This window comes from Dama dama, chromosome X, assembly GCF_033118175.1.
Source record: "Dama dama isolate Ldn47 chromosome X, ASM3311817v1, whole genome shotgun sequence".
Classification (NCBI taxonomy): Eukaryota; Metazoa; Chordata; class Mammalia; order Artiodactyla; family Cervidae; genus Dama; species Dama dama.
In genome coordinates, this window is record NC_083714.1 from 61,667,982 (window position 1) to 61,688,653 (window position 20,672).

The following is a 20,672-nucleotide window of genomic DNA, read 5'->3' on the forward strand; positions in this document are numbered from 1 at the left end:
TAGGAATAAGAAGTAAAACATGTACGTCCTCATCTTTCCTTCTTTCCACTGCCCTCACTAGCCAGTCAGCATCCCTTGCAAAGCCTCTGTTGTTCCAGGTCACATGCCTGCTTCTGAGAATCTCTAGGAAGAGCATCTGGGTCACACCACCTCCAAAAACCAATCCCTGGAAGCATATCATGTCTCCTCTCATCATAATTTATTGGCATCAAGCCTGATGTATCTGCCAGGGACTACCAAGGAGAATGTGGGTCGGGGAGGAGGGCAGGACTTTTCAGGCCTGGACCCACTGGCTCATGATTGGGGCAAGGAAGAGCAATGCAGGACACATAACATATAACATGCAACATCACTCTTTATTATGAAAACAAACACAGCAATAATGAGTGAGGGAAATATGCAGAACAACTGACCCTCAGGATATGTTAACTGGCCTATAATGTAACTTTGGCTTCTTGGTCAGTCTCCAACCCCAGTCACGGGTGCAGCCTGAGGCTAGAGAGAAAAAGACGAGTGGATGAAGCCAAAGACGACATCCAAGGGCTCCTTTCAGGGGATTTCTTTGAAGGCTTCCTCTGGGATCTTGCCCTCGGTCTGGAGGGAAGGAGTTGGGATGTTAAAAAGCCAGTCCCCAAGTTCCATTCCCAGGCCACCAGCCTCCACTTTCTTGGCCTCCCCGAAGGCCCAGAAATGTTCATCTTTAACCTCCTTGATTCCCAGACCTCACCTTGAGCATACAGAAGACTTGACCAGCTCTGGTGTAGTTCCATCCATTGTCCTGAAGGCACCTGTAGTGGGAGAAGAACAGGTGCTCTCCATTAGTACCACAATACAGACATGTTGACACTGCAATGCCACCACTAAATTCATGCCACTTTTCTTGCTGGGACACATGGACCAGTGTGAACAGTATGTGTAATGATGAAGAAAGACCAGTGAAAACCAAATCATCTGTCACTAGCGTTCATGCCCACTGGAAATCAAAACAGAAAAATAGAGCTGTGCATAAGAACAAGGGAATTCAATATATACTGATCAAGAAAGACATTCAAGAAAATGACAAATGAAAAATTATAAAGTACTAGTTTCGAACTGTCTTTTATTGAGATATAATGCACACATCATTTTAAAGTATACAAATCAGTGCTTTTTATTAGTCAAAAGATTGTGCACCTATCACATCTATCTAATTCCAGAATCATTTTAACACCTCAAAAAGAAACTCCTTAACCATTAATGATCCCTCTCTATTCCTCCCCTTCCTCTGGCAACCACTAATATGATTTTGGTCCCTGTGGATTTGCCAATTATGGACATTTCCTACAATATCTGACTTCTTGTGACTGGCTTCTTTCACTTAGCATCATGTTTTCAAGGTCCATCCATGTCATGACATATATTAGAACTGCATTCTTTTTTTATGACTGAATAATATTCTACTATATGGCTATACCAGTTTTATTCATCCATTCATCAGTTTTTTCCATATTTTGACTATTATGAATAATGCTATTCCTGAATAAGTTTTACAGTGAACAAATGCTTTCATTTCTCCTGGGAGATACTTAGGAGTGGGATTACCGGGTGATATGGTAATTCCATTTTAACATTTTGAGGAACTTCCAAATGTTTTTCCGAAGTGAGTATTCCATATACCTCTAATACATGAGCATTCTAACTTCTCCACACCTTCACCTATGCTTATCTTTTGTTTCATTGATTAAAGCCATCTTAGTGTATGTGAAGTGAGTGGTTGTTTTGATTTGTATTTTCCTAATGATTAATGATGTTGAGCATGTTTTCATGTGCTTGCTGGTCATTTGTACACCATATTTAGAGAAATATCTATTCAAATCTTTTCTCCATTTTTAAATTAGTATTTATGTTTTGATTGTTGACTTGTAAAATCCTTCAATATTCTAGACAGTGAACCTTATCAGATATGAGATTTGCAAATCTCCCATTTTGTGGGTGGTATGTTCACTTTCTTGATAGTGTCCTTTGATGCACAAAAGTTTTTACTTTTGATGAAGTGCAATTTATTTGTTTCTTTGGCTGCTTGTGTTTTTGGTGTCACATAAGAAACTGGTGACTGATTGAAGGTCATGAAGATATACACCTATGTTTTTTTCTAAGTGCTTTTTAAAATTTTTATTGGAGTATAACTGACTTACAATGTTATGTTAGTTTCAGGTATATAACAAACTGAGTATATACATATACATACATACATATTCATATATATATATATATATATATATTCTTTTTCAGGTTATTTTCCCACATAGGTTATTACAGAACATTGAGTAGAGTTCCCTGTGCTATATAGTAGGTCTTTATTAGTTATCTATTTTGTATATAGCAGTGTATAGATATTAATCCCAATATCCTAATTTATCACTTCTCCCCACACTTTCCCTTTGGTAACCATAAATTTATTTCAAGATCTGTGTCTATTTCTGTTTTGTAAATAAGTTCATTTGTATCATTTTTATTAGACATCACATGTGGTATCATATTATATTTGTCTTTCTCTGTCTGACTTACTTTACTTACCCAACCAAAATATGGGAAGAAGATCTAAATAGACATTTCCCCAAAGATTATATACAGAAAGCCAAAAAACGCATGAAAAGATGCTCAACATCACTAATTATTAGAGAATTGCAAATCAAAATGACAATGAGGTATCAACTCACACAGGCCAGAATGGCTAGCATTAAAAAATCTATGAACAATAAATACTAGAAAGGGTGTGGAGAAAAGGGAACCCTCCTACACTGTTGGTGGAAATGTAAATTGGTACAACCAATCTGGACAATAGTATAGCCTTCCCTTGTGGCTCAGCTGGTAAAGAATCTGCGTATAATGCAGGAGACCTAGGTTCGATCCCTGGGTTGGGAAGATCCCCTGGAGAAGGGAAAGGCTACTCACTCCAGTATTCTGGCTTAGAAAATTCCAGGGACTGTATAGTCCATGGGGTCGCAAAGAGTTGGACACGACTGAGTGACTTTCACTTTCACTTTTCACGAAGGTGCCTTAGAGAACTAAATATAGAACTATCATATGATTCAGCAACCCTATTCCTGGGCATATATCCAGGGAAAACCATAATTCAAAGAGATACACACATCCCAATGTTCATAGCAGCACTATTTACATTAGACAAGCCATGGAAGCAACATAAATGTCCACTGTCAGAGAAATGGGTAAAGAAGATACAGTATATATAAACAATGGAATATTACTCAGTCATAAAAGAGAATGAAATAATACCATTTGCAGCAACATGGATAGACCTAGAGATTGTCATACTAAGTGAAAGTCAGTAAGAGTTTTTACACTTGTAGATTTTATATTAGGTCTTTGATCCATTTTGAGTCAATATTTGTATATGGTCTGTGATAGGAGACAAAATTCTTTTTTTTTTTTGGCATGTGAATACCCATGTGTCCCAGCACCATCTGTCAAAAAGACTATTTTTTTTTCACCATTAATTAATTTGGCACCCACTAAAAATTAATTAGCTACAAATGTCAGGGTTTATATCAGGACTCTCAAATCTATTGCACTAATCTATCAAATGTCAGTGCCATGCAGCCTTGATTATAGTATCTTTGTAGTAAGTTTAGAAATTGTGAGGACCAGGATTTGTGAGTCCTCAACATTATTCCCTTTCAATATTGTTTTGACTATTCTGAGTCCATGCACTTCCATGTGAAAATTGAGGATCATTTAATCAATTTCTGGAAAGGAGCCAAAAGGGATTTTTGCTATGGTTTAGACTCTGTAGATCACTTTGAATAGCACCTACAATCTTAACAATATTAAGTCTTTCAACATGAACACAGAATATCCTTCTTTTTTTTTTAAGATTTTCTTTAATTTACTCCAACAATGTTTTGAAGATTTTAAAGTACAATTTTTTTACTTCTTTAGTTACATTTTGCTCTAAACATTTATCCTTTCTGATCCTACTATAAATCAAATTGTTTTCTTAATTTCAATTTAGGATTTTTTCATTTTAAGTGCATAGAAATATAAATGACTTTTGTATACTGATCATATATCCTGAAATTTTATTGAACTTGTTTATGTATTCTTACAGTGTCTTAGTGAATTTCTTATCATTTTCCATATAAAATATCATGTCAAATGAGCATGATACTGTTTTTAAAATGATTTACATATATAATCATAAAATTTGTTTATCTTTTTCACAAGCTTACTTTTTTTGGAAGCAAAATATCCAAATACTTATTTTTCCAAATTGCTTGTGTGTTCCCATTATTAATTCCATTATTCTCCCAGCTCCCTCTTATCTTCATGCACACGCAATACTCACTTCTGAGACCACTGACAGTTCATCCCAGACTGAGTGGAGAAGGCTTGTACCATTTGCTGCTGTTCCTTGGAGAAAGTGGCCACGGAGCTGGTGGATGGTGTGGGCACTGGGATGGAGAATGCACTCTGGGTGTTTTTAGGGCTGGCTTCCATCACAAACAGCTCGTCATTCACTATACAAAGACTGGAGGAAAAATGCACATTTAGATAACTAATGGATGGACAACCAGCACCCCCAATCCTGACTGCTGCCACCACCACTCAGCAACCAGATTCCTTCCATCCCTCTCCTGTGTCTGTCCCCAGACTCCTTGACTGGTTCCTCTGCCCCTCACACAGAGCCCACCTTCAGAGAGATTGTCTACCAGCTTCACTCAATGGATAGGTTGACCCCCAACCCAGGGACAACTTCACATTTACCCTGAATAGCACTACAGTACAGGAGTGTACAGTCTAATCCCCATTTTCAGAAGACACTGAGTCATGGAGAGGTCATGTGACTTGACCAAGGTCACACAGAGAGTGTTGGGTCAGGGAGAGAACCCATGTGCTGATTCCAGAGGCCATGCTCTTCCTAACCACTAGGCTAGACTGTTCCTTGGAGCTCCCTGCTGGCTTTCCACAATACTGAGTAAACATAAAGTCTGCACCACCACATGTCCAGGACCCGGAAATCACACTGGATGGGTCATTCCGCCCACAAAACGGCTCTCACCTGGAAAAGCTGGCAGGGGTAGTGATGAAGGTCCGGGTGAAGGCACGCACACAGTCCTGAGACCCTCCTTCCACTTCAACAAACAACAAATAATAGCTCTTAGAGACCTACATGTTTACAGGCTCCCATGGTGGACCCCAGTCATGCTGAGGGGACAGCTCTTCACTTGGGGAACCAGGGTGTTGGGAATGGAGAGGGCAACTGTAGGAGCTGTCTGCTCCCAGTGACATGTCCCCATGGCAACCACTTTACAAGTTCATGGGATGCATTCTTCACAGCTGCCCAAGAGGTGGATATTATGACCCCATTTTGCAAATGAGGAAACTGTGAGGTTAAGTAATGGCCCAAGTTCTCAGCGTAAGGATCTGAGATGGGAGTCACCAAACTCCACAGCCTATGTCCGTAATGTCCAAGGCAGGCAGGGCAGACATGGACGCAGTTCAGATCTGGGTTGTCTGTGGGAAGACCGAGGGCTGGAGGACACAGAGGGAAGGGAGGGGAAGGGAGGGAAAGAACGGGGAGGGGAGGGAAAGAACAGGGAGGGAAGGAAAGGGAAGGTGAGTGAAAGGGAGGGGAGTCCAGGGGAGGGGACAGAATGAAAGGGGAGGGGAGGGGAGGGGAGTGGAGAGAAGCTGGAAGGGCTCTTGAAGGGGGAACCTAGCCAGAGGAGGGAGCAGTAGGGCATCTGGGGGAAGAGGGCTACACACACTCACCTTCCTTGAACACCCCACTGACAGAGAAGCAGACCATCGTACTCTGAAAAGGAAGAGCCCAGGTAATGTCACCCCCTCAACCTCTTCCCCACCTGTGGCTTCCTGCCTGACTATCCCCCTACAGGGCACCCCCCACCACTGCCGCCCCACCAAGGGAAGAAGCAGTCACTCACTGTCCGGAACCACATGTCCACCATGAAGGAGTTGAGGTCATGCTGAGTTTTGGGCAACACACAGAGGGCACGCACAATGTCACCATTTGTGTGCTTCAACTGCTGGACACGCAGGTCTGTAGAGGAGGGAAAGAAAGCAAAAGTTAGGGTTGCCATGGCCTGGACCCTATGATTGACTCCCTCACCACCCTTTCTGCCCAGCCTTGCCACCACACACTCACTGGGGTCCTTAACCGTCTTCATATTCCTGCTGTCCTTGAAGTAAGCGCATAAGCTGCTTCTAGAAAACAGAGGAACAATGGGTGGTGGTCCAACCAGCAGGGATGTTAGCAAGAGCTGGCCTGTGTCTGCTGGGGAACCACACAGCCTGAGGGAGGAGTTTTGGCAGTGATACTCACAGGGCTGGATCCTCAGAGTGGAATGGAATGGTCAGGGAGAAGCAGGCCTTGTGGTGGTAAGTACTGAGGAGATCATATCGGTTTCCAGAGTCATAGATCAAGTAATACCTGTGGAACAGCAATGAGGACAGGCTGTCAGTGATCCGAGCCCCAAAGGAGACTTGAAAGTCTCTGCAAGGAGACCTGCGGTTTGGTGACCTGACCCAGTCTCAGCCCTCTCTATTCCTCATGGTCCCAAGTGAACTTACTGCTTCAGGAATTGAAGGATCATATTCTTCAGTGTGTCAGATCCTTCATAGTTTTCCTGGAATCAAAAGGCATTTGGGACTATGTAGTGGATAAACCCTCACCTGCAATAGCCCCAAATATTGTTTGATCCTCTTCCTCACCTTGCTGGGCTTTATTGCACAGGGAGTGTCACTGTCAATCACAACTGGTGAGGGTAACTCCTGGCCATCCTGGAGAATGGAAGGGGAAGTCAGGAGTGGAGACCAGGGGGGTGACCCTGGATGATCAGGGAAAAGGATGATCCCAGGTTGTGGAGGATAGGAGGTAAGTTGTAAAAGGGTCCTAGAAAGTGCATAGACAAGTTTACAGTGGGTGTCTTCATCATGAAGTCCTAGAGGTCTCTAGTATTATATGCAACTTTTATGTGTCTGTGTGTGTGTTTATGGATATTTTTCCAGTGAGCATATCCATGGCATTTTCAGGACTCCGTATCCCCTAAAGTGGTCAAGGGTCTGATGCCAACACATAATCTAGGCAAGAACCAAAGGGCTTGAGTGTAGGAGGTCAGAAATGTTAGTAAGATAACAATGATTTACATAGGAACTTACCAGGCGTAGTAACTTTGGGAAACATTCTATGATGGCACTGTCCAAAACCAAAAATAGAGAAGAGGTGGTTGATAGTTCAAGATTGTAATGCCTAATTTGAGTTAAAACATTAACATGATAAACAGAGATTGGGGTGTTCTTGCCCATTCAGCAGCCCGTTGTACCCACCTCAACTTTTGATTTTGAGGGTTTTGGGTTGATTTCCCTGTTGAACGCTGAGTATCTCTCATCTGATTGAAAGGCACCATCTCTCTCAGTACCTTAAGTTTAATATTCCTTCCTCCTCTCCTTCTCCCTCTCCCTTCCCCTGGGTAGCTCCCACCTAGACTGTCATGACTCCCTTCTCCTGTGCCACAGGGACCAACATTTCAAATCCAGTCTGCAGGCCTTCCTCTCCTCCCTGCCTTCCTTCCTCCAGGGCCCAGTGAAGGCTGTGGAGAGAAGAGGGAATGGGAGAATGGGAGCCTGGGGCTTTGCTACCTCACTGGGCATCCAGCACTCTGCCAAGTCAGGTCACACCTCAGGGATGGCTCAGGATGCTGTGGAAGGGAGGTGAGTGAGGTGGGGCTCAGCAGGGAGGGAGAGGGATGAAGACAGAAAGAGAGTGGAGGGAGGAAGGGAGAAACAAGGGAGATATAGGGGCTCAGAGATAAGGGAGAGAGAGAAAGCAAAGGGAAGAGAAGGGAAGGAAGCTCTACCATTGTGGGGGTCAAGGGAGAAGACAGAAGAAAGAGGAAGTAGTACCCCTGCTGCAGCCCTTTCCTTCCCCTGCCCTGGAACAGCCCAGGCACCCCAGGTAGGAATGGAAACTATGCACATGTTGGGCTGGGGGCCAGCCACTGGATGTTGGTTGAAGCTTTGTCACCTGTGTGAGCTCAGTCAGACCTGGGCATGGGAAAACGGAGTAGCCATGGGGGTAGATCTTCCCCAGAAGGAATAAAGGGCCAGGTCCCAGCTCAGTGTAGAGCTGAGGGTCTTTAGCCCGCCCTTATGATCACCACTTTCTCTCCTGATGGCCTCTGCGCCTATCTGAATTGGATCTTTCTCTGAGGAATCACATGTGTCTCAGGCTACAGGGGGTTCCTCTGGAGGACAGGCAGGATGATGTGACGTGTACAGGGAGGGACAGGTGTTGTCCCCTGAGAGGCCTGTCCTGCAGTCTCCTCTAACTCCTCTGCCCCTTGCCTTCCTCTCCTGCCTAAGGAAGCTCTCTGCTCACTGACGGTGGCCAACTTCTGGCCCCTTGACTCAAGGAACCCTGCTTTTTTCCTAAGAAGGATCCAGTCCCTGGCTTTGGGCCAGGGGAACGGATGTCATGACAGCAGCCACCCAGGACCTCAGCCCCCAGCACTGGGCAAGAAAGCCCCTGTGTCAACATAGAAGAGAAGGGGAACCCTTTTGGAGGTAGGGGGAGAAGGACCCTCTCTGAATGGAGGAGGGAAGCCCCGTCTCAGCATGGAGAAGGAAGGCCGGTCTCAGCATGAGGTCCGAACCTGGAGGACCCTTCTCAGTCAAGGGCCCAGCATTAGGGTCAAGTCTGGTCACTCCTGGTCTCAGTGAGGGAGAGGAGCCTTGACTCCTGAACCATGCTCTTGGGAGGCCCTGGTGGAGAATGCTGGGGGCAGAGAACCAGAAGCAGACTTCTGAGACCTGAAGAGGTAAGCAGGTCAGAGGAAGGAAATTCCTCACAGGCAAGAGACACAATCAGCTCAGATATGCAGATGACACTACCCTTATGGCAGAAAGTGAAGAACTAAAGAGCCTCTTGATGGAAGTGAAAGAGGAGAGTGAAAAAATTGGCTTAAAGCTCAACATTCAGAAAACTAAGATCATGGCATCTGGTCCCATCACTTCATGGCAAACAGATGGGGAAACAGTGGAAACAGGGGCAGACTTCATTTTTTGGGGGGCTCCAAAATCACTACAGATGGTGACTGCAGCCATGAAATAAAAAAAGACGCTTACTCCTTGAAAGAAAAGTTATGACCAACCTAGACAGCATTTTAAAAAGCAGAGACATTACTTTGCCAACAAAGGTCCATCTAGTCAAGGCCATGGTTTTTCCAATAGTCATGTATGGATGTGAGAGTTGGACTATAAAGAAAACTGAGCACCAAAGAATTGATGCTTTTGAACTGTGGTGTTGGAGAAGACTCTTGAGAGTCCCTTGGACTGCAAGGAGATCCAACCAGTCCATCCTAAAGGAGATCAGTCCTGGTTGTTCATTGGAAGGACTGATGCTAAAGCTGAAACTCCAATACTTTGGCCACCTGAGGCGAAGAGCTGACTCATTTGAAAAGTCCCTGATGCTGGGAAAGATTGAAGGAGAGAGGAGAAGGGGACGACAGAGGATGAGATGGTTGGATGGCATCACCGACTCAATGGACATGAGTTTGAGTAAACTCTGGGAGTTGGTGATGGACAGGGAGGCCTGGTGTGCTGCAGTTCATGGGGTTGCAAAGAGTCGGAGACAACTGAGTGACTGAATTGACCTGAAGGGACACAGAAAAGAGAAGGCAGAGCCCTTGATCCTCCCAGAATACCAGGGCTGCCACCTTTGGCAAAGAGGTACTGTCAGAAATAGTTTAGGCCCCCATGGGTAAAGGTCACTACGAAGAGTGACAGGATGGTCTCACACAGACCTTACGTAGGTGGACTGGTCTGGAAAGCTGTCACACAGTGGGTTCCCTCGCAGCCACAGCTCTTCAAGCTTCAGCCCTTTCATCTTGTTCAACTCCCACAAAGAGTTCAGCTGAGAAATATGGAGAGGAAATTGGAAAACGAATCCCAGGGAAAGAGAAACAACCAGGCCCTTGCAGCCCAGCCTCCACCCCTCCCCCACAGGTACCCTCACCTGTCTCCTATTATCACTCTGATGACCACGACCACCTCCCCTACTCTCGTCACAACTTTGATCTGACTCCCTCTTCTCACCTCATTTTTGGAGAGGTTCAGTATCTTGATTGTGGGGACCATGTGCACAATGTCAGACAGGCCGTCCAGCTGGTACAGTTTGTTGCAGCTCAGGTTCAAGGACAATAGCTTTGGGTGAAGAAGAGTTAGAGTGAAGGTTACTATCCTGGATCTTGGAGACAAATCTGCCCTCCACCCCATCTATTCCACCCCCTACCATAATATCAGAGCTGGGCCTTCAGCCTCACCTTAGGGAAGTTCTTCTTGATGATCTGCAGGGCAGCAGCCATGCAGTTTCTTCGATTCAGAATTATCTCAATATCTTGGCTCACCAAGTCTTCAGGAAGGAGAGGGGAGGGATTCAGAACACCAAGTGGGGTCCAGGCCCATAATCAGCCCCTCACCACATTACCATCCCCAAGTCTCCCTCTAGGAAGATTCCCTCTGCCTGCACCCGCCCTCAAATTACTACTGTCAGCCATACTTGGGTCAAAGCGGAGCTTCTGGAGGTCAAGAGATTGCTGGGAGACATCAAATCGTTTGTTAAAGGCCAGCTGCAGAGACAGAGAGAGGGAGAGAGCAGCTCTGAGACTGTGGTGATGGCAGGGAAATCGGGGGTGAGAGGGATGGTGGGCTGGGGGAAGAACAGGTAGAGGTGAGTGTTGGCATACAGCATGCCTTGAGTTGGCATTACCTTTAGCTTCTCCATTTCTTCTGGTTCCAACTTATTACGCACAGAGTAGGGAACAGCAGAGGGGTTGACAAAGATAGGTATCTGCAGGAAGAAGAGGTGGGGTAAGCAGCAACTCTAGTTCCAAAGAAGACGACTAGCCCCAGGCCTGTCCTCCTGTCCCAGGATGCACTATAGGCAATGACCCGGACACACACCTTTTGGTTCTCCTCATCATAGATCTTGTAGCTGACATCCATCAAGGCAGAGGCAGTGCTAGCTTCCTGGACAAAGAATCGAGCCCCATTTTTCACATAGTGGAACTACAGGGATCGAATGCAACAGAAATAGTATCAGAGGCCAACAGACCCTGCTATACCAGTTCTCTCCCCCTTCCCTATGCCCACTCATCTGGCTTCGGCATCCTGTCTTACATCCACTGGAGTAAAGCAGACACTGCAAAGGCTCTGGATTGAGTTCATTAGCCATATCTTGTCATACTTTATCCCATGAGGAATCTAAGGATGAAAAGAGGGGTTGGGACAGAGGACAGATGACAGGGAATTGAGCCTGGAGAACAAACCTTTTCCTGTTCTTTTCCAGTCTTCTACTGAGCTTGAAAGGGCATCTAAAGAAGGAACCACTGGTATGATTTCTTACGTTTGTGCATAATATGGATTTCCAAAATACTCCTCTCCAGTCAAAGCTCTCTACCAAATAATCAAGGTGTTAGAGATGATCTTTCTTTAATAAAGTTCCAGGAGATCCTACCTAGCGCAGATACTGCTTGCCCCTCAGACAAGGTCTCCAGAGACTCAGCACCCCATGTCCCACACTCAGATAGCCAAACTGAGACCTCTAGTGCACAGCTGCTCCATATCCTAGTCAGTAGTTCATGTCTTTGCCTTGAGATAGTCTCCAACGTTCTCCTTACAGTCGGTCTGTTCCCTTTATATTGCTTCTCTGAATTTGCCCTTAGATGAACAAGACTGTTAACTCCTAGAAATAAAATGGTCAGATTACAAACTGTCCCCAGCAAAATAAACTAGCATCTCCACATGAGACCAACATAACTCCTGACTTTTCTCTCTTTCGCAGTTCATACTTTTTTCAGGATACTCACTGTGACCTTAAACCAGCTCCCTTGGGCACCATCTTGTGTGTTCTTCATTTCTCTCATCACAGGTTTTCCATTTCCCGACACAGTAACATGGATATTGCCTTCTCTGCGCCATCTCACTCTCCTCCCGCTGCCTCGGAAGGGATAGGGAGAGCTGACATGGAGAGAAGAAGGGTGAGTGGCCATAAGTGCTAAGAAAGTCTTCCGTACACACTCGTCTCTTTGACACCAGCACTACAGTTTGGATTGTTGTTATTTAGTCACTAAGTTGTGTCTGACTCTTTGCAACCCCATGGACTGTAGCCCACCAGGCTCCTCTGTTCATGGGATTTCCCAGGGAAGAATAACGGAGTGGGTTGCCATTTCCTTCTCCAGGGGATCTTCCTGACCCAGTGATTTAACCCTCGTCTCCTGCATTGGCAGGTGGATTCTTTACCACTGATCACCAGGGAAAACTCCACAATTAGGGTTGCACAACCATTATTCCACTTCTAGCATACTTCAGTTTTATAGTGAGAGAAGGAAAAGAAGCCCACAGGGAGAGCTGCACTGTCCCAGGGGCTGCTGTGTGCAAACCCTGCTGCCTGGTCACGTACTGTCTTCCTTTGGGGTCCTCCTGGACACCCCTCATCACCACACTTCTATCATTATCACGGTGGTGTGAAGGCTGAGTCTCATATCCATTATCTTCATAACAAGGGCTCCTCTTGTCAAAATTATCTTGGAAAGAACTCCAACCTTCATATCTTCCTTCAGGTGAACTATCACCACCTCTGTATTCTGAAAAGCAGAACAAAAATACAAGTTTGAACACACATCAGTGGCCCACTCACCATGTACAATGTCTTAGGCTAATAGGACAACAGGCAAGCAAAATGCCAACCTGGCCTAAGGGTTCAATCCCACACACCCCAAAAGGAAACTCTTCTGCCAGTTCAAGATGCTTACTCAGTCCCTCAGTCCTGTCTGACTCTTTGTGACCTAGTAGCCCACCAGGCTCCTCTGTCCATGGGATTTCTCAGGTAAGAATACTGGAATGGATGCCATTTCCTCCTCCAGTGGATCTTCCTGACCCGGAGATCAAACTGTGTCTCCTGCATTGCAGGCAGTTTCTTTATCTGCTGAGCCCTCAGGGAAGCATTATCTGAGAGATGGTACTATCATTGGAGAAATTGAGGAGAAGCAGGATGAGGAAGAGGAGGGGTTTGGAATGCAGGTGTTTGGAAAGCAGGTGTTTGGAATGCACAATAGTTATACTTTCATGTCCATGCTTTACTTGTATAAAAAAGTTAGGTCAGAGTTTTACCAGGTGCTTGGGGGGAAGCACTATTACTATTGACTCATTACATAACATAATAGAAACAATTATTGATAATTAGATCCACCTGTCTTCTCTCTGATTATTAAACTACATCACTTTGGACAATTCACCCAACTTCTCCTGATCTCAAATTACTTATAATAATATGCAAAAGTCAGGGATTAAAGCTAAACACCACCTCAATCAAGATATAAAGCATATGCCACACTCCAAATTGTTCCCAGTTAATCTTTTCATCTCCCAGGTCCACAGAAACCTTTATCTGTTCAGTTTCTACATAGTAGTTTTGCTTGCCAGAGATCCGAGAAGTAGAACTTCTTGTAAATGGAATCATACATACTGTATAACTTTCCATCTGGCTTTTAAAATTCAGCATAATGTTTCTGAAATTCAGTTATGTTCTTGCCTTTTTCATTGCTGTGTAATATCCCACTGTATGGGTTGTAGCTCTCAACCTTGTTTACACAGTAGAGGTACTTGGGGAGATTGAGAATATCATCAGCACCAAGCTATACTCACAATAATTAAAGGCATCCACATTTTCTAAATTCTCCATGTGACTGCAGTGTACAACCACAGTTGAAAGTCACTGTGTTAAAAGTATAAGCTTTGGGTTTATGGTCTTTCCTAGTGGCTCAGACTGTAAAGAATCCGCATGAAATGCAGAGACAAAGGTTCAATCCCTGGGTCAAGAAGATCCCCTGGAGAAGGCATTGGCAACCAATTCTAGTATGCTTGTCTGGAAAATTCCATGGACAGAGGAGTCTGGTGGGCTACAGTCTATGGGGTCACAAAGAGTTGGACAAAACGTGTTTGCCAGAGATCCTAGAAATGGATGCCACCTCATTTTGCTAGCTTTCCACTTTGTTGTTTTAGGGACCTGGTGATTCCATTAGCTTAAATCAGACATTGAGAAACCATAACCCATGGGCCAAACCTGATCTGTGGCCTGTTTTTCTAGGGCCTGCAAGCTAAGAATGGTTTTAACATATTTGAATGGTTTAAAAAAGTAATATTTCTTGACATGTGAAAATTATTTGAAATCCACACATCAGTGTCCATATACAAGGTTTTATTGGAACATAGCCATACTTGTCTCTGGAGGCTTCCACCCTACAACAGCAGAGTTGAGTAGTTACAAAACAGATAAAATGGTCCATAAAGCCTCAAATATTTGTGATCTGGCCCTTACCAGGAAAAGTTTGCTGAGCTCTGGCTCAGAGCGAGTGTCTTTAGAGCAAATGCACAATAACTGTGGTAAATGGCTGACCATCCCTTTGGCTAAGCCTGGGAAGATTTACTATAATTCCTTGTGGCTTCACTGTAGGGTCCTTCCTCAGCAGTCCACTCATTCATGGTGTTCTGGGTCAATGTGAGAATTGAGTAAGGGATTACCATTCACCAACAAGACAGCTCAAATCACCAGGTCTAGAGCTTGATTTACTTATTTTTATGTTCTTCTATATCTTATAAATACATATTTATTCAAATTTTATTTATTTATACATGGATCAAATGCAACTTAAGGGTATGTTCAGATATTTCAAGATGCAAGGGATCTATTGATCACTTAGCTACATTCAGAGACTGAAAGTGAAAGTCGCTCAGTCATGTCTGACTCTATGCGACCCCATGGGTATAGTCCATGGAATTCTCTAGGCCAGAATACTGGAGTTGGTAGCCTTTCCCTTCTCTAGTGGATCTTCCCAACCCAAGGATCGAACTCAGGTCTCCCGCATTGCAGGCGGATTCTTTACCAGCTGAGCCACACGGGAAGCCCAAGAATACTGGAGTGGGTAGACTATCCCTTCTCCAGTGGATCTTCCCAAACCAAGAATTGAATCGGTGTCTCCTGCATCGTAGGTGGATTCTTTACCAATTGAGCCATCTTGAGGTCAAACCAATGTGACTCCCCTTCCAGTCTTGCTGTTTATCAGATGAACTGCACTCACCTTGAGGCAGGCGGTTAAGTGCTCCTCCTGGGCCTACAATTCCAGGACCCCATCATACCCACTGAAATGAGGGTGACCATGTCAATGGCAGGATCTCCCATCTCATCTGTGTCCTACACAAGTCAGCCACTTCAGAACATTTCAAAGATGAAGATGCCCCCCTCACTAATATGTTTCTCAATGCTATGGGGAAAGGATTGACCTCTGAGTTCCAAACAGCAGGTGCTTGGTCCACTGAAACATTGACTTCAAAGGTATTTCAATTCAAGTGACTGCAAGTGCTAACTCTTGAAACTGAGTCCCTCTAAAACCAAGTTCACTTGTCAAGTTTATGACTAACTTCTCTATCCAAAACTTCATTCCCTCTCTTGTCCCACTCATGATCTCCTCAGGACTGAGGAGTACCCAAGAAAAGGCGGGTTTGAAACTGAATAGAAACCTGCAGGGCCCTCCTGAGTACAAAAGCCCCTCTGTCTTCCCTGATTCTTGTTTGGAGAAAAAGGCTTTGGGCCCCTCAGTTTTCCCTGAGTTCCAAAGAACAGACTCAAGCAGTTACTAATTAGGGAGGTGAGGGAATGCAGAAACAAAGGGAAAGCAGTCAAGAAACAATAGTGCAGGTCAGTCCCAAGATGGCAGAGGAATAGGATGGGAAGACCACTTTCTCCCCCTCAAATACATCAAAAGATAACCTGCATGTGGAGCAACTTCCACACAACAACTTCTAAATGCTGGTGGAAGACCTCAGATACCCAGAAAAGCAAACCAATCTCTTCGAAATGAGTCTTGATGTTACTCTAAAAGGGGAACAAAAACCCTGAGGCAGAAGGCTCACCTTCAGAACTTTGGACAATCATAGAACTCCTAGCCCCAAGGAAAATTAACACACAAAAGCCCACCCAGAAGCCTTCATATCTACACTGAAACCAAGCTCCATGCAAGAGCCAACAAGTTCCACTGCAAGACACCCCATGCTAATCCTCCAGCAAAATAGGAACACAATCTTGAACATTAAAAACAGGATGCCTGAAGTCATACCAAACCCATAGACACCTCAAAACTCACTACTGGACACCGCATTACCCTCCAGAGAGATGAGAGCCAGCTCCAGCCACCAGAGCACAGACACAAGTCCCCCTAACCAAGAAACCCTCACAAGGCACTGATCCAACCCCACCCACAGGAAACAGACTTCACAGTTAAGAGGAACTATGATCCTCCAGCCTGCAGAAAGCAGACACCAAGCACAGCAAACTAAACAAAATGAAAAGGCAAAGAAATATCCAGCAGGTGAAAGAATATGATAAAAACCCACCAAACCAAACAAAAGACAAGGTGATAGGGAGTCTACCTGAAAAAAGAATTCAGAATAGTGATGGGAAAGATGATCCAAAATCTTGAAAACAAAACAGTTATGGATATATAGATTAGAGACACAGATTGAGAAAATGCAAGAAGTGTTTAAGAAGGAACTAGAAGAAATAAATAGTTAATTAGTAAATAACAATGCAATACGTGAGATTAAAAACACTCTGGAGCAAACCAACAGTAGAGGAACTGAGGCAGAAGAGAGGATAAGTGAGCTAGAAGATAGAATGGTGGAAATAAATGAAGCAGAGTGGAAAAAAGAATAAAAAGAAAGGAGGACAGCCTCAGAGATTTCTGGGACAATGTGAAATACCCCAACATTTGAACACAGGTGTCCCAGAAGAAGGAAACAAAAGGAAAGGGCATGAGAAAATATTTGAGGAGATAATAGCTGAAAACTTCCCTAAAATGGGGAAGGAAATAACCACCCAAGTCCAAGAAGCCCAGAAAGTCCTATACAGGATAAACTCATGGTGAAACACACCAAGACACATATTAATCAAACTAAAAAAAACTAAACACAAAGAGCAAATATTAAAAGCAGCAAGGGAAAAGAAACAAATAACATACAAGAGGATCCCTATAAGAATAACAGCTGATCTTTGAAAAGTAACTCTGCAGGCCAGAAGGGAATGGCAGGATATACTTAAAGTGATGAAAGGGTAAAACCTACAACCTGGATTACTCTAGCCAATAAGGATCTCATTAAGATTTGAAGGAGAAAGCAAAGCTTTACAGACAAGCAAAAGCTGAGGGAATTCACCACCACCAAGGCAGCTCTTCTCCTTGGAAGAAAAGCTCTAACAAACCTAGACAGTGTATTAAAAAGCAGAGACATTACTTTGCCAACAAAGGTCCATATAGTCAAAGCTATGGTTTTTCCAGCAGTCATGTACAGATGTGAGAGCTGGACAATGAAGAAGGTTGAGCGCCTAAGAATTGATGCTTTTGAACTGTGGTATTGGAGAAGACTCTTGAGAGTCCCTTGGACTGCAAGGAGATCAAACCAGTCAATCCTAAAGGAAATCAGTCCTGAATGTTCACTGGAAGGATGGATGCTGAAGCTGAAGCTCCAATACTTTGGCCACGTGATGCAAAGAACTGACTCACTGGAAAAGACCCTGATTCTGGGAAAGACTGAAGGCAGAAGGGGATGACAGAGGATGACATGGTTGGATGGCATCATCAACTTGATGAGTTTCACCTTTTTCTCAAGTGCACATGGAACCTTCTCCAGGATAGATCACATCTTGGGCCATAAATCTAGCCTTGGTAAATTCAAAAAACTTGAAATCATTCCAAGCATCTTTTCTGATCACAATGCAGTAAGATTAGATGTCAACGACAGGAAAAAAAAAAACTATTAAAAATTCCAACATATGAGGCTAAACAACACGCTTCTGAATAATCAACAAATCACAGAAGAAATAAAAAAGAAATCAAAATATGCATATAAACAAATGAAAACACGACAACCCAAAACCTATGGGATTCAGTAAAAGCAGTGCTAAGGAGAAGGTTCATAGCAATACAAGCTTGCCTCAAGAAATGAGAGAAAAATCAAATAAATAACCTAACTTTACACCTAAAGCAACTAGAAAAAGAAGAAATGAAGAACCCCAGGGTTAGTAGAAGGAAAAAAATCATAAAAAATTGGGCAGAAATAAATGAAAAAGAAACAAAGGAGACTATAGCAAAAATCACCAAAACTAAAAGCCAGTTCTTTGAGAAGATAAATAAAATAGACAAACCATTAGCCAGACTCATCAAGAAAAAAGGGAGAAGGATCAAATTGGAAATTAAAATGGAGAAATCAAAACAGACAACACAGAAATACAAAGGATCATAAGAGACTACTATCAGCAACAATATGCCAATAAAATGGACAACTTGGAAGAAATGGACAAATTCTTAGAAAAGTATAGCCTTCCAAAACTGAACCAGGAAGACACAGAAAATCTTAACAGACCCATCACAAGCATGGAAATCAAAACTGTAATGAAAAAATCTTCCAACAAACAATAGCCCAGGACCAGATGGCTTCATAGGCGAATTCTACCAAAAATTTAGAAAAAAGCTATCACCTATCCTACTCAAACTCTTCCAGAAAACTGCAGAAGAAGGTAAACTTCCAAACTCATTCTATGAGGCCACCATCACCCTAATACCAAGCCCAGACAAAGATGCCACAAAAAAAGAAAACTATAGGCCAATATCACTGATGAACATAGATGCAAAAAGCCTTAACAAAATTCTAGCAAATAGAATCCAACAACATGTTAAAAAGATCATGCATCATGACCAAGTGGGTTTTATCCCAGGGATGCAAGGATTCTTCAATATTTGCAAATCAATCAATGTGATACACCACATTAACAAATTAAGAGATAAAAACCATATGATGTTCTCAATAGATTCAGAGAAAGCCTTTGCCAAAATTCAACATCCATTTATGATAAAAACCCTCCAGAAAGCAGGCATGGAAGGAACATACCTCAACATAATAAAATGATTTGAGAGAACAGCATTGAAACATGTGTATTATCATATGTGAAACAGATCACCAGTCCAGGTTTGACGCATGAGACAAGGTACTCATGGCTGGTGCACTGGAATGACCCTGAGGGATGGGATGGGGAGGGAGGTTCAGGATGGGGAAAGAGATGTACACCCATGGCTGATTCATGTCAACATATGGTAAAACCCACTACAATACTGTAAAGTAATTAGCCTCCTTTAAAAAAAATAAATTTTTTTAAAATAAAAAAATAATAAAAGCCATATATGATAAACCCACAGCAAACATTATCCTCAATGGTAAAAAATGGAAAGCATTTCCCCTAACATCAGGAGCAAGACATGGGTGCTCACTCTCACCACTACTATTCAACATAGTTTTGGAAGTTTTAGCCACAGCAATCAGAGAAGAAAAAGAAATAAACGGAATCCAGATTGAAAAAGAAGAAGTAAAACTCTCACTGTTTGCAGATGACATGACCCTCTATGTAGAAAACCCTAAAGACTCCACCAGAAAATTACTAGAGCTAATCAATGAATATAGTAATGTTGCATATAAAATTAACACACAGAAATCCCTTGCATTCCTATACACTAACAAAAAGAAAACAGAAAGAGAAATTAAGGAAACAATTCCATTCACCATTGCAACGAAAAGAATAAAATACTTAGGAATAAATCCACCTAAAGAAACAAAAGACCTATATATATATATGGAAAAGTATAAAACACTGATGAAAGAAATCAAAGATGACACAAATAGATGGAGAAATATACCATGTTCATGGATCAGAAGCACTATATAGTGAAAATGAGTATACTACCCAAAGCAGGCTACAGATTTAATGCAATCCCTATCAAGCTACCAACGGTATTTTTCACAGAACTAGAACAAATACTTTCACAATTTGTATGGAAATACAAAAAACCTCAAATAGCCAAAGCAATCTTGAGAAAGAAGAATGGAACTGGAGGAATCAACCTGCCTGACTTCGGGCTATACTACAAAGCCACAGTCATCAAGACAGTCATCAAGACAGACAATGGTCCTGGTACAAAGACAGAAATATAGATCAATGGAACAAAATAGAAAGGCCAGAGGTAAACCCACACACCTATGGACACCTTATCTTTGACAAAGGAGGCAAGAATATACAATAGGGAAAAGACAATCTCTTTAACAAGTGCTGCTGGGAAAACTGGTCAACCACTTGTAAAAGAATGAAACTAGAACACTTTCTAACACCACACACAAAAATAAACTCAAATGGATTGAAGATCTAAATGTAAGACCAGAAACTATAAAACTCCTAGAGGAAAACATGGGCAAAACACTCTCTGACGTAAATCATAGCAGGATCCTCTATAACCCACCTCCCAGAGTAATGGAAATAAAAGCGAAAATAAACAAATGGGACCTAATGAAACTTAAAAGCTTTTGCACAATGAAGGAAACTATAAGCAAGGCAAAAAGACAGCCTTCAGAAGGGGAGAAAATAATAGCAAATGAAGCAATGACAAAGAATTAATCTCAAAAATATACAAGCAACTCCTGCAGCTCAATTCCAGAAAAATAAGCGACCCAATCAAAACATGGGCCAAAGAACTAAACAGACATTTCTCCAAAGAAGACAT

The 20,672-nt window shown here is 43.0% G+C and overlaps 1 protein-coding gene across 1 annotated transcript in view; it reads right to left on the bottom strand.

The window, feature by feature from the left end:
- Window positions 1–549: 549 nt before the first annotated feature.
- The window catches only part of LOC133052689 (nuclear RNA export factor 2-like), a 49,622-nt gene continuing 29,499 nt past the window's right edge, over window positions 550–20,672 (bottom strand). Inside the window, exons 3-22 of the mRNA XM_061137582.1 lie at window positions 12,479–12,662; window positions 11,886–12,036; window positions 11,197–11,280; window positions 10,981–11,085; window positions 10,787–10,867; window positions 10,577–10,646; window positions 10,341–10,429; window positions 10,114–10,221; window positions 9,822–9,931; window positions 7,180–7,216; window positions 6,733–6,801; window positions 6,592–6,647; window positions 6,344–6,451; window positions 6,167–6,225; window positions 5,946–6,061; window positions 5,773–5,815; window positions 5,060–5,132; window positions 4,346–4,528; window positions 728–788; window positions 550–594 (exon numbers count right to left, since the gene is read on the bottom strand). Of these exons, the coding sequence (XP_060993565.1) occupies window positions 550–594; window positions 728–788; window positions 4,346–4,528; window positions 5,060–5,132; window positions 5,773–5,815; window positions 5,946–6,061; window positions 6,167–6,225; window positions 6,344–6,451; window positions 6,592–6,647; window positions 6,733–6,801; window positions 7,180–7,216; window positions 9,822–9,931; window positions 10,114–10,221; window positions 10,341–10,429; window positions 10,577–10,646; window positions 10,787–10,867; window positions 10,981–11,085; window positions 11,197–11,280; window positions 11,886–12,036; window positions 12,479–12,662 (1,832 nt within the window). The remainder of the gene's footprint in view (window positions 595–727; window positions 789–4,345; window positions 4,529–5,059; window positions 5,133–5,772; window positions 5,816–5,945; window positions 6,062–6,166; window positions 6,226–6,343; window positions 6,452–6,591; window positions 6,648–6,732; window positions 6,802–7,179; window positions 7,217–9,821; window positions 9,932–10,113; window positions 10,222–10,340; window positions 10,430–10,576; window positions 10,647–10,786; window positions 10,868–10,980; window positions 11,086–11,196; window positions 11,281–11,885; window positions 12,037–12,478; window positions 12,663–20,672) is intronic.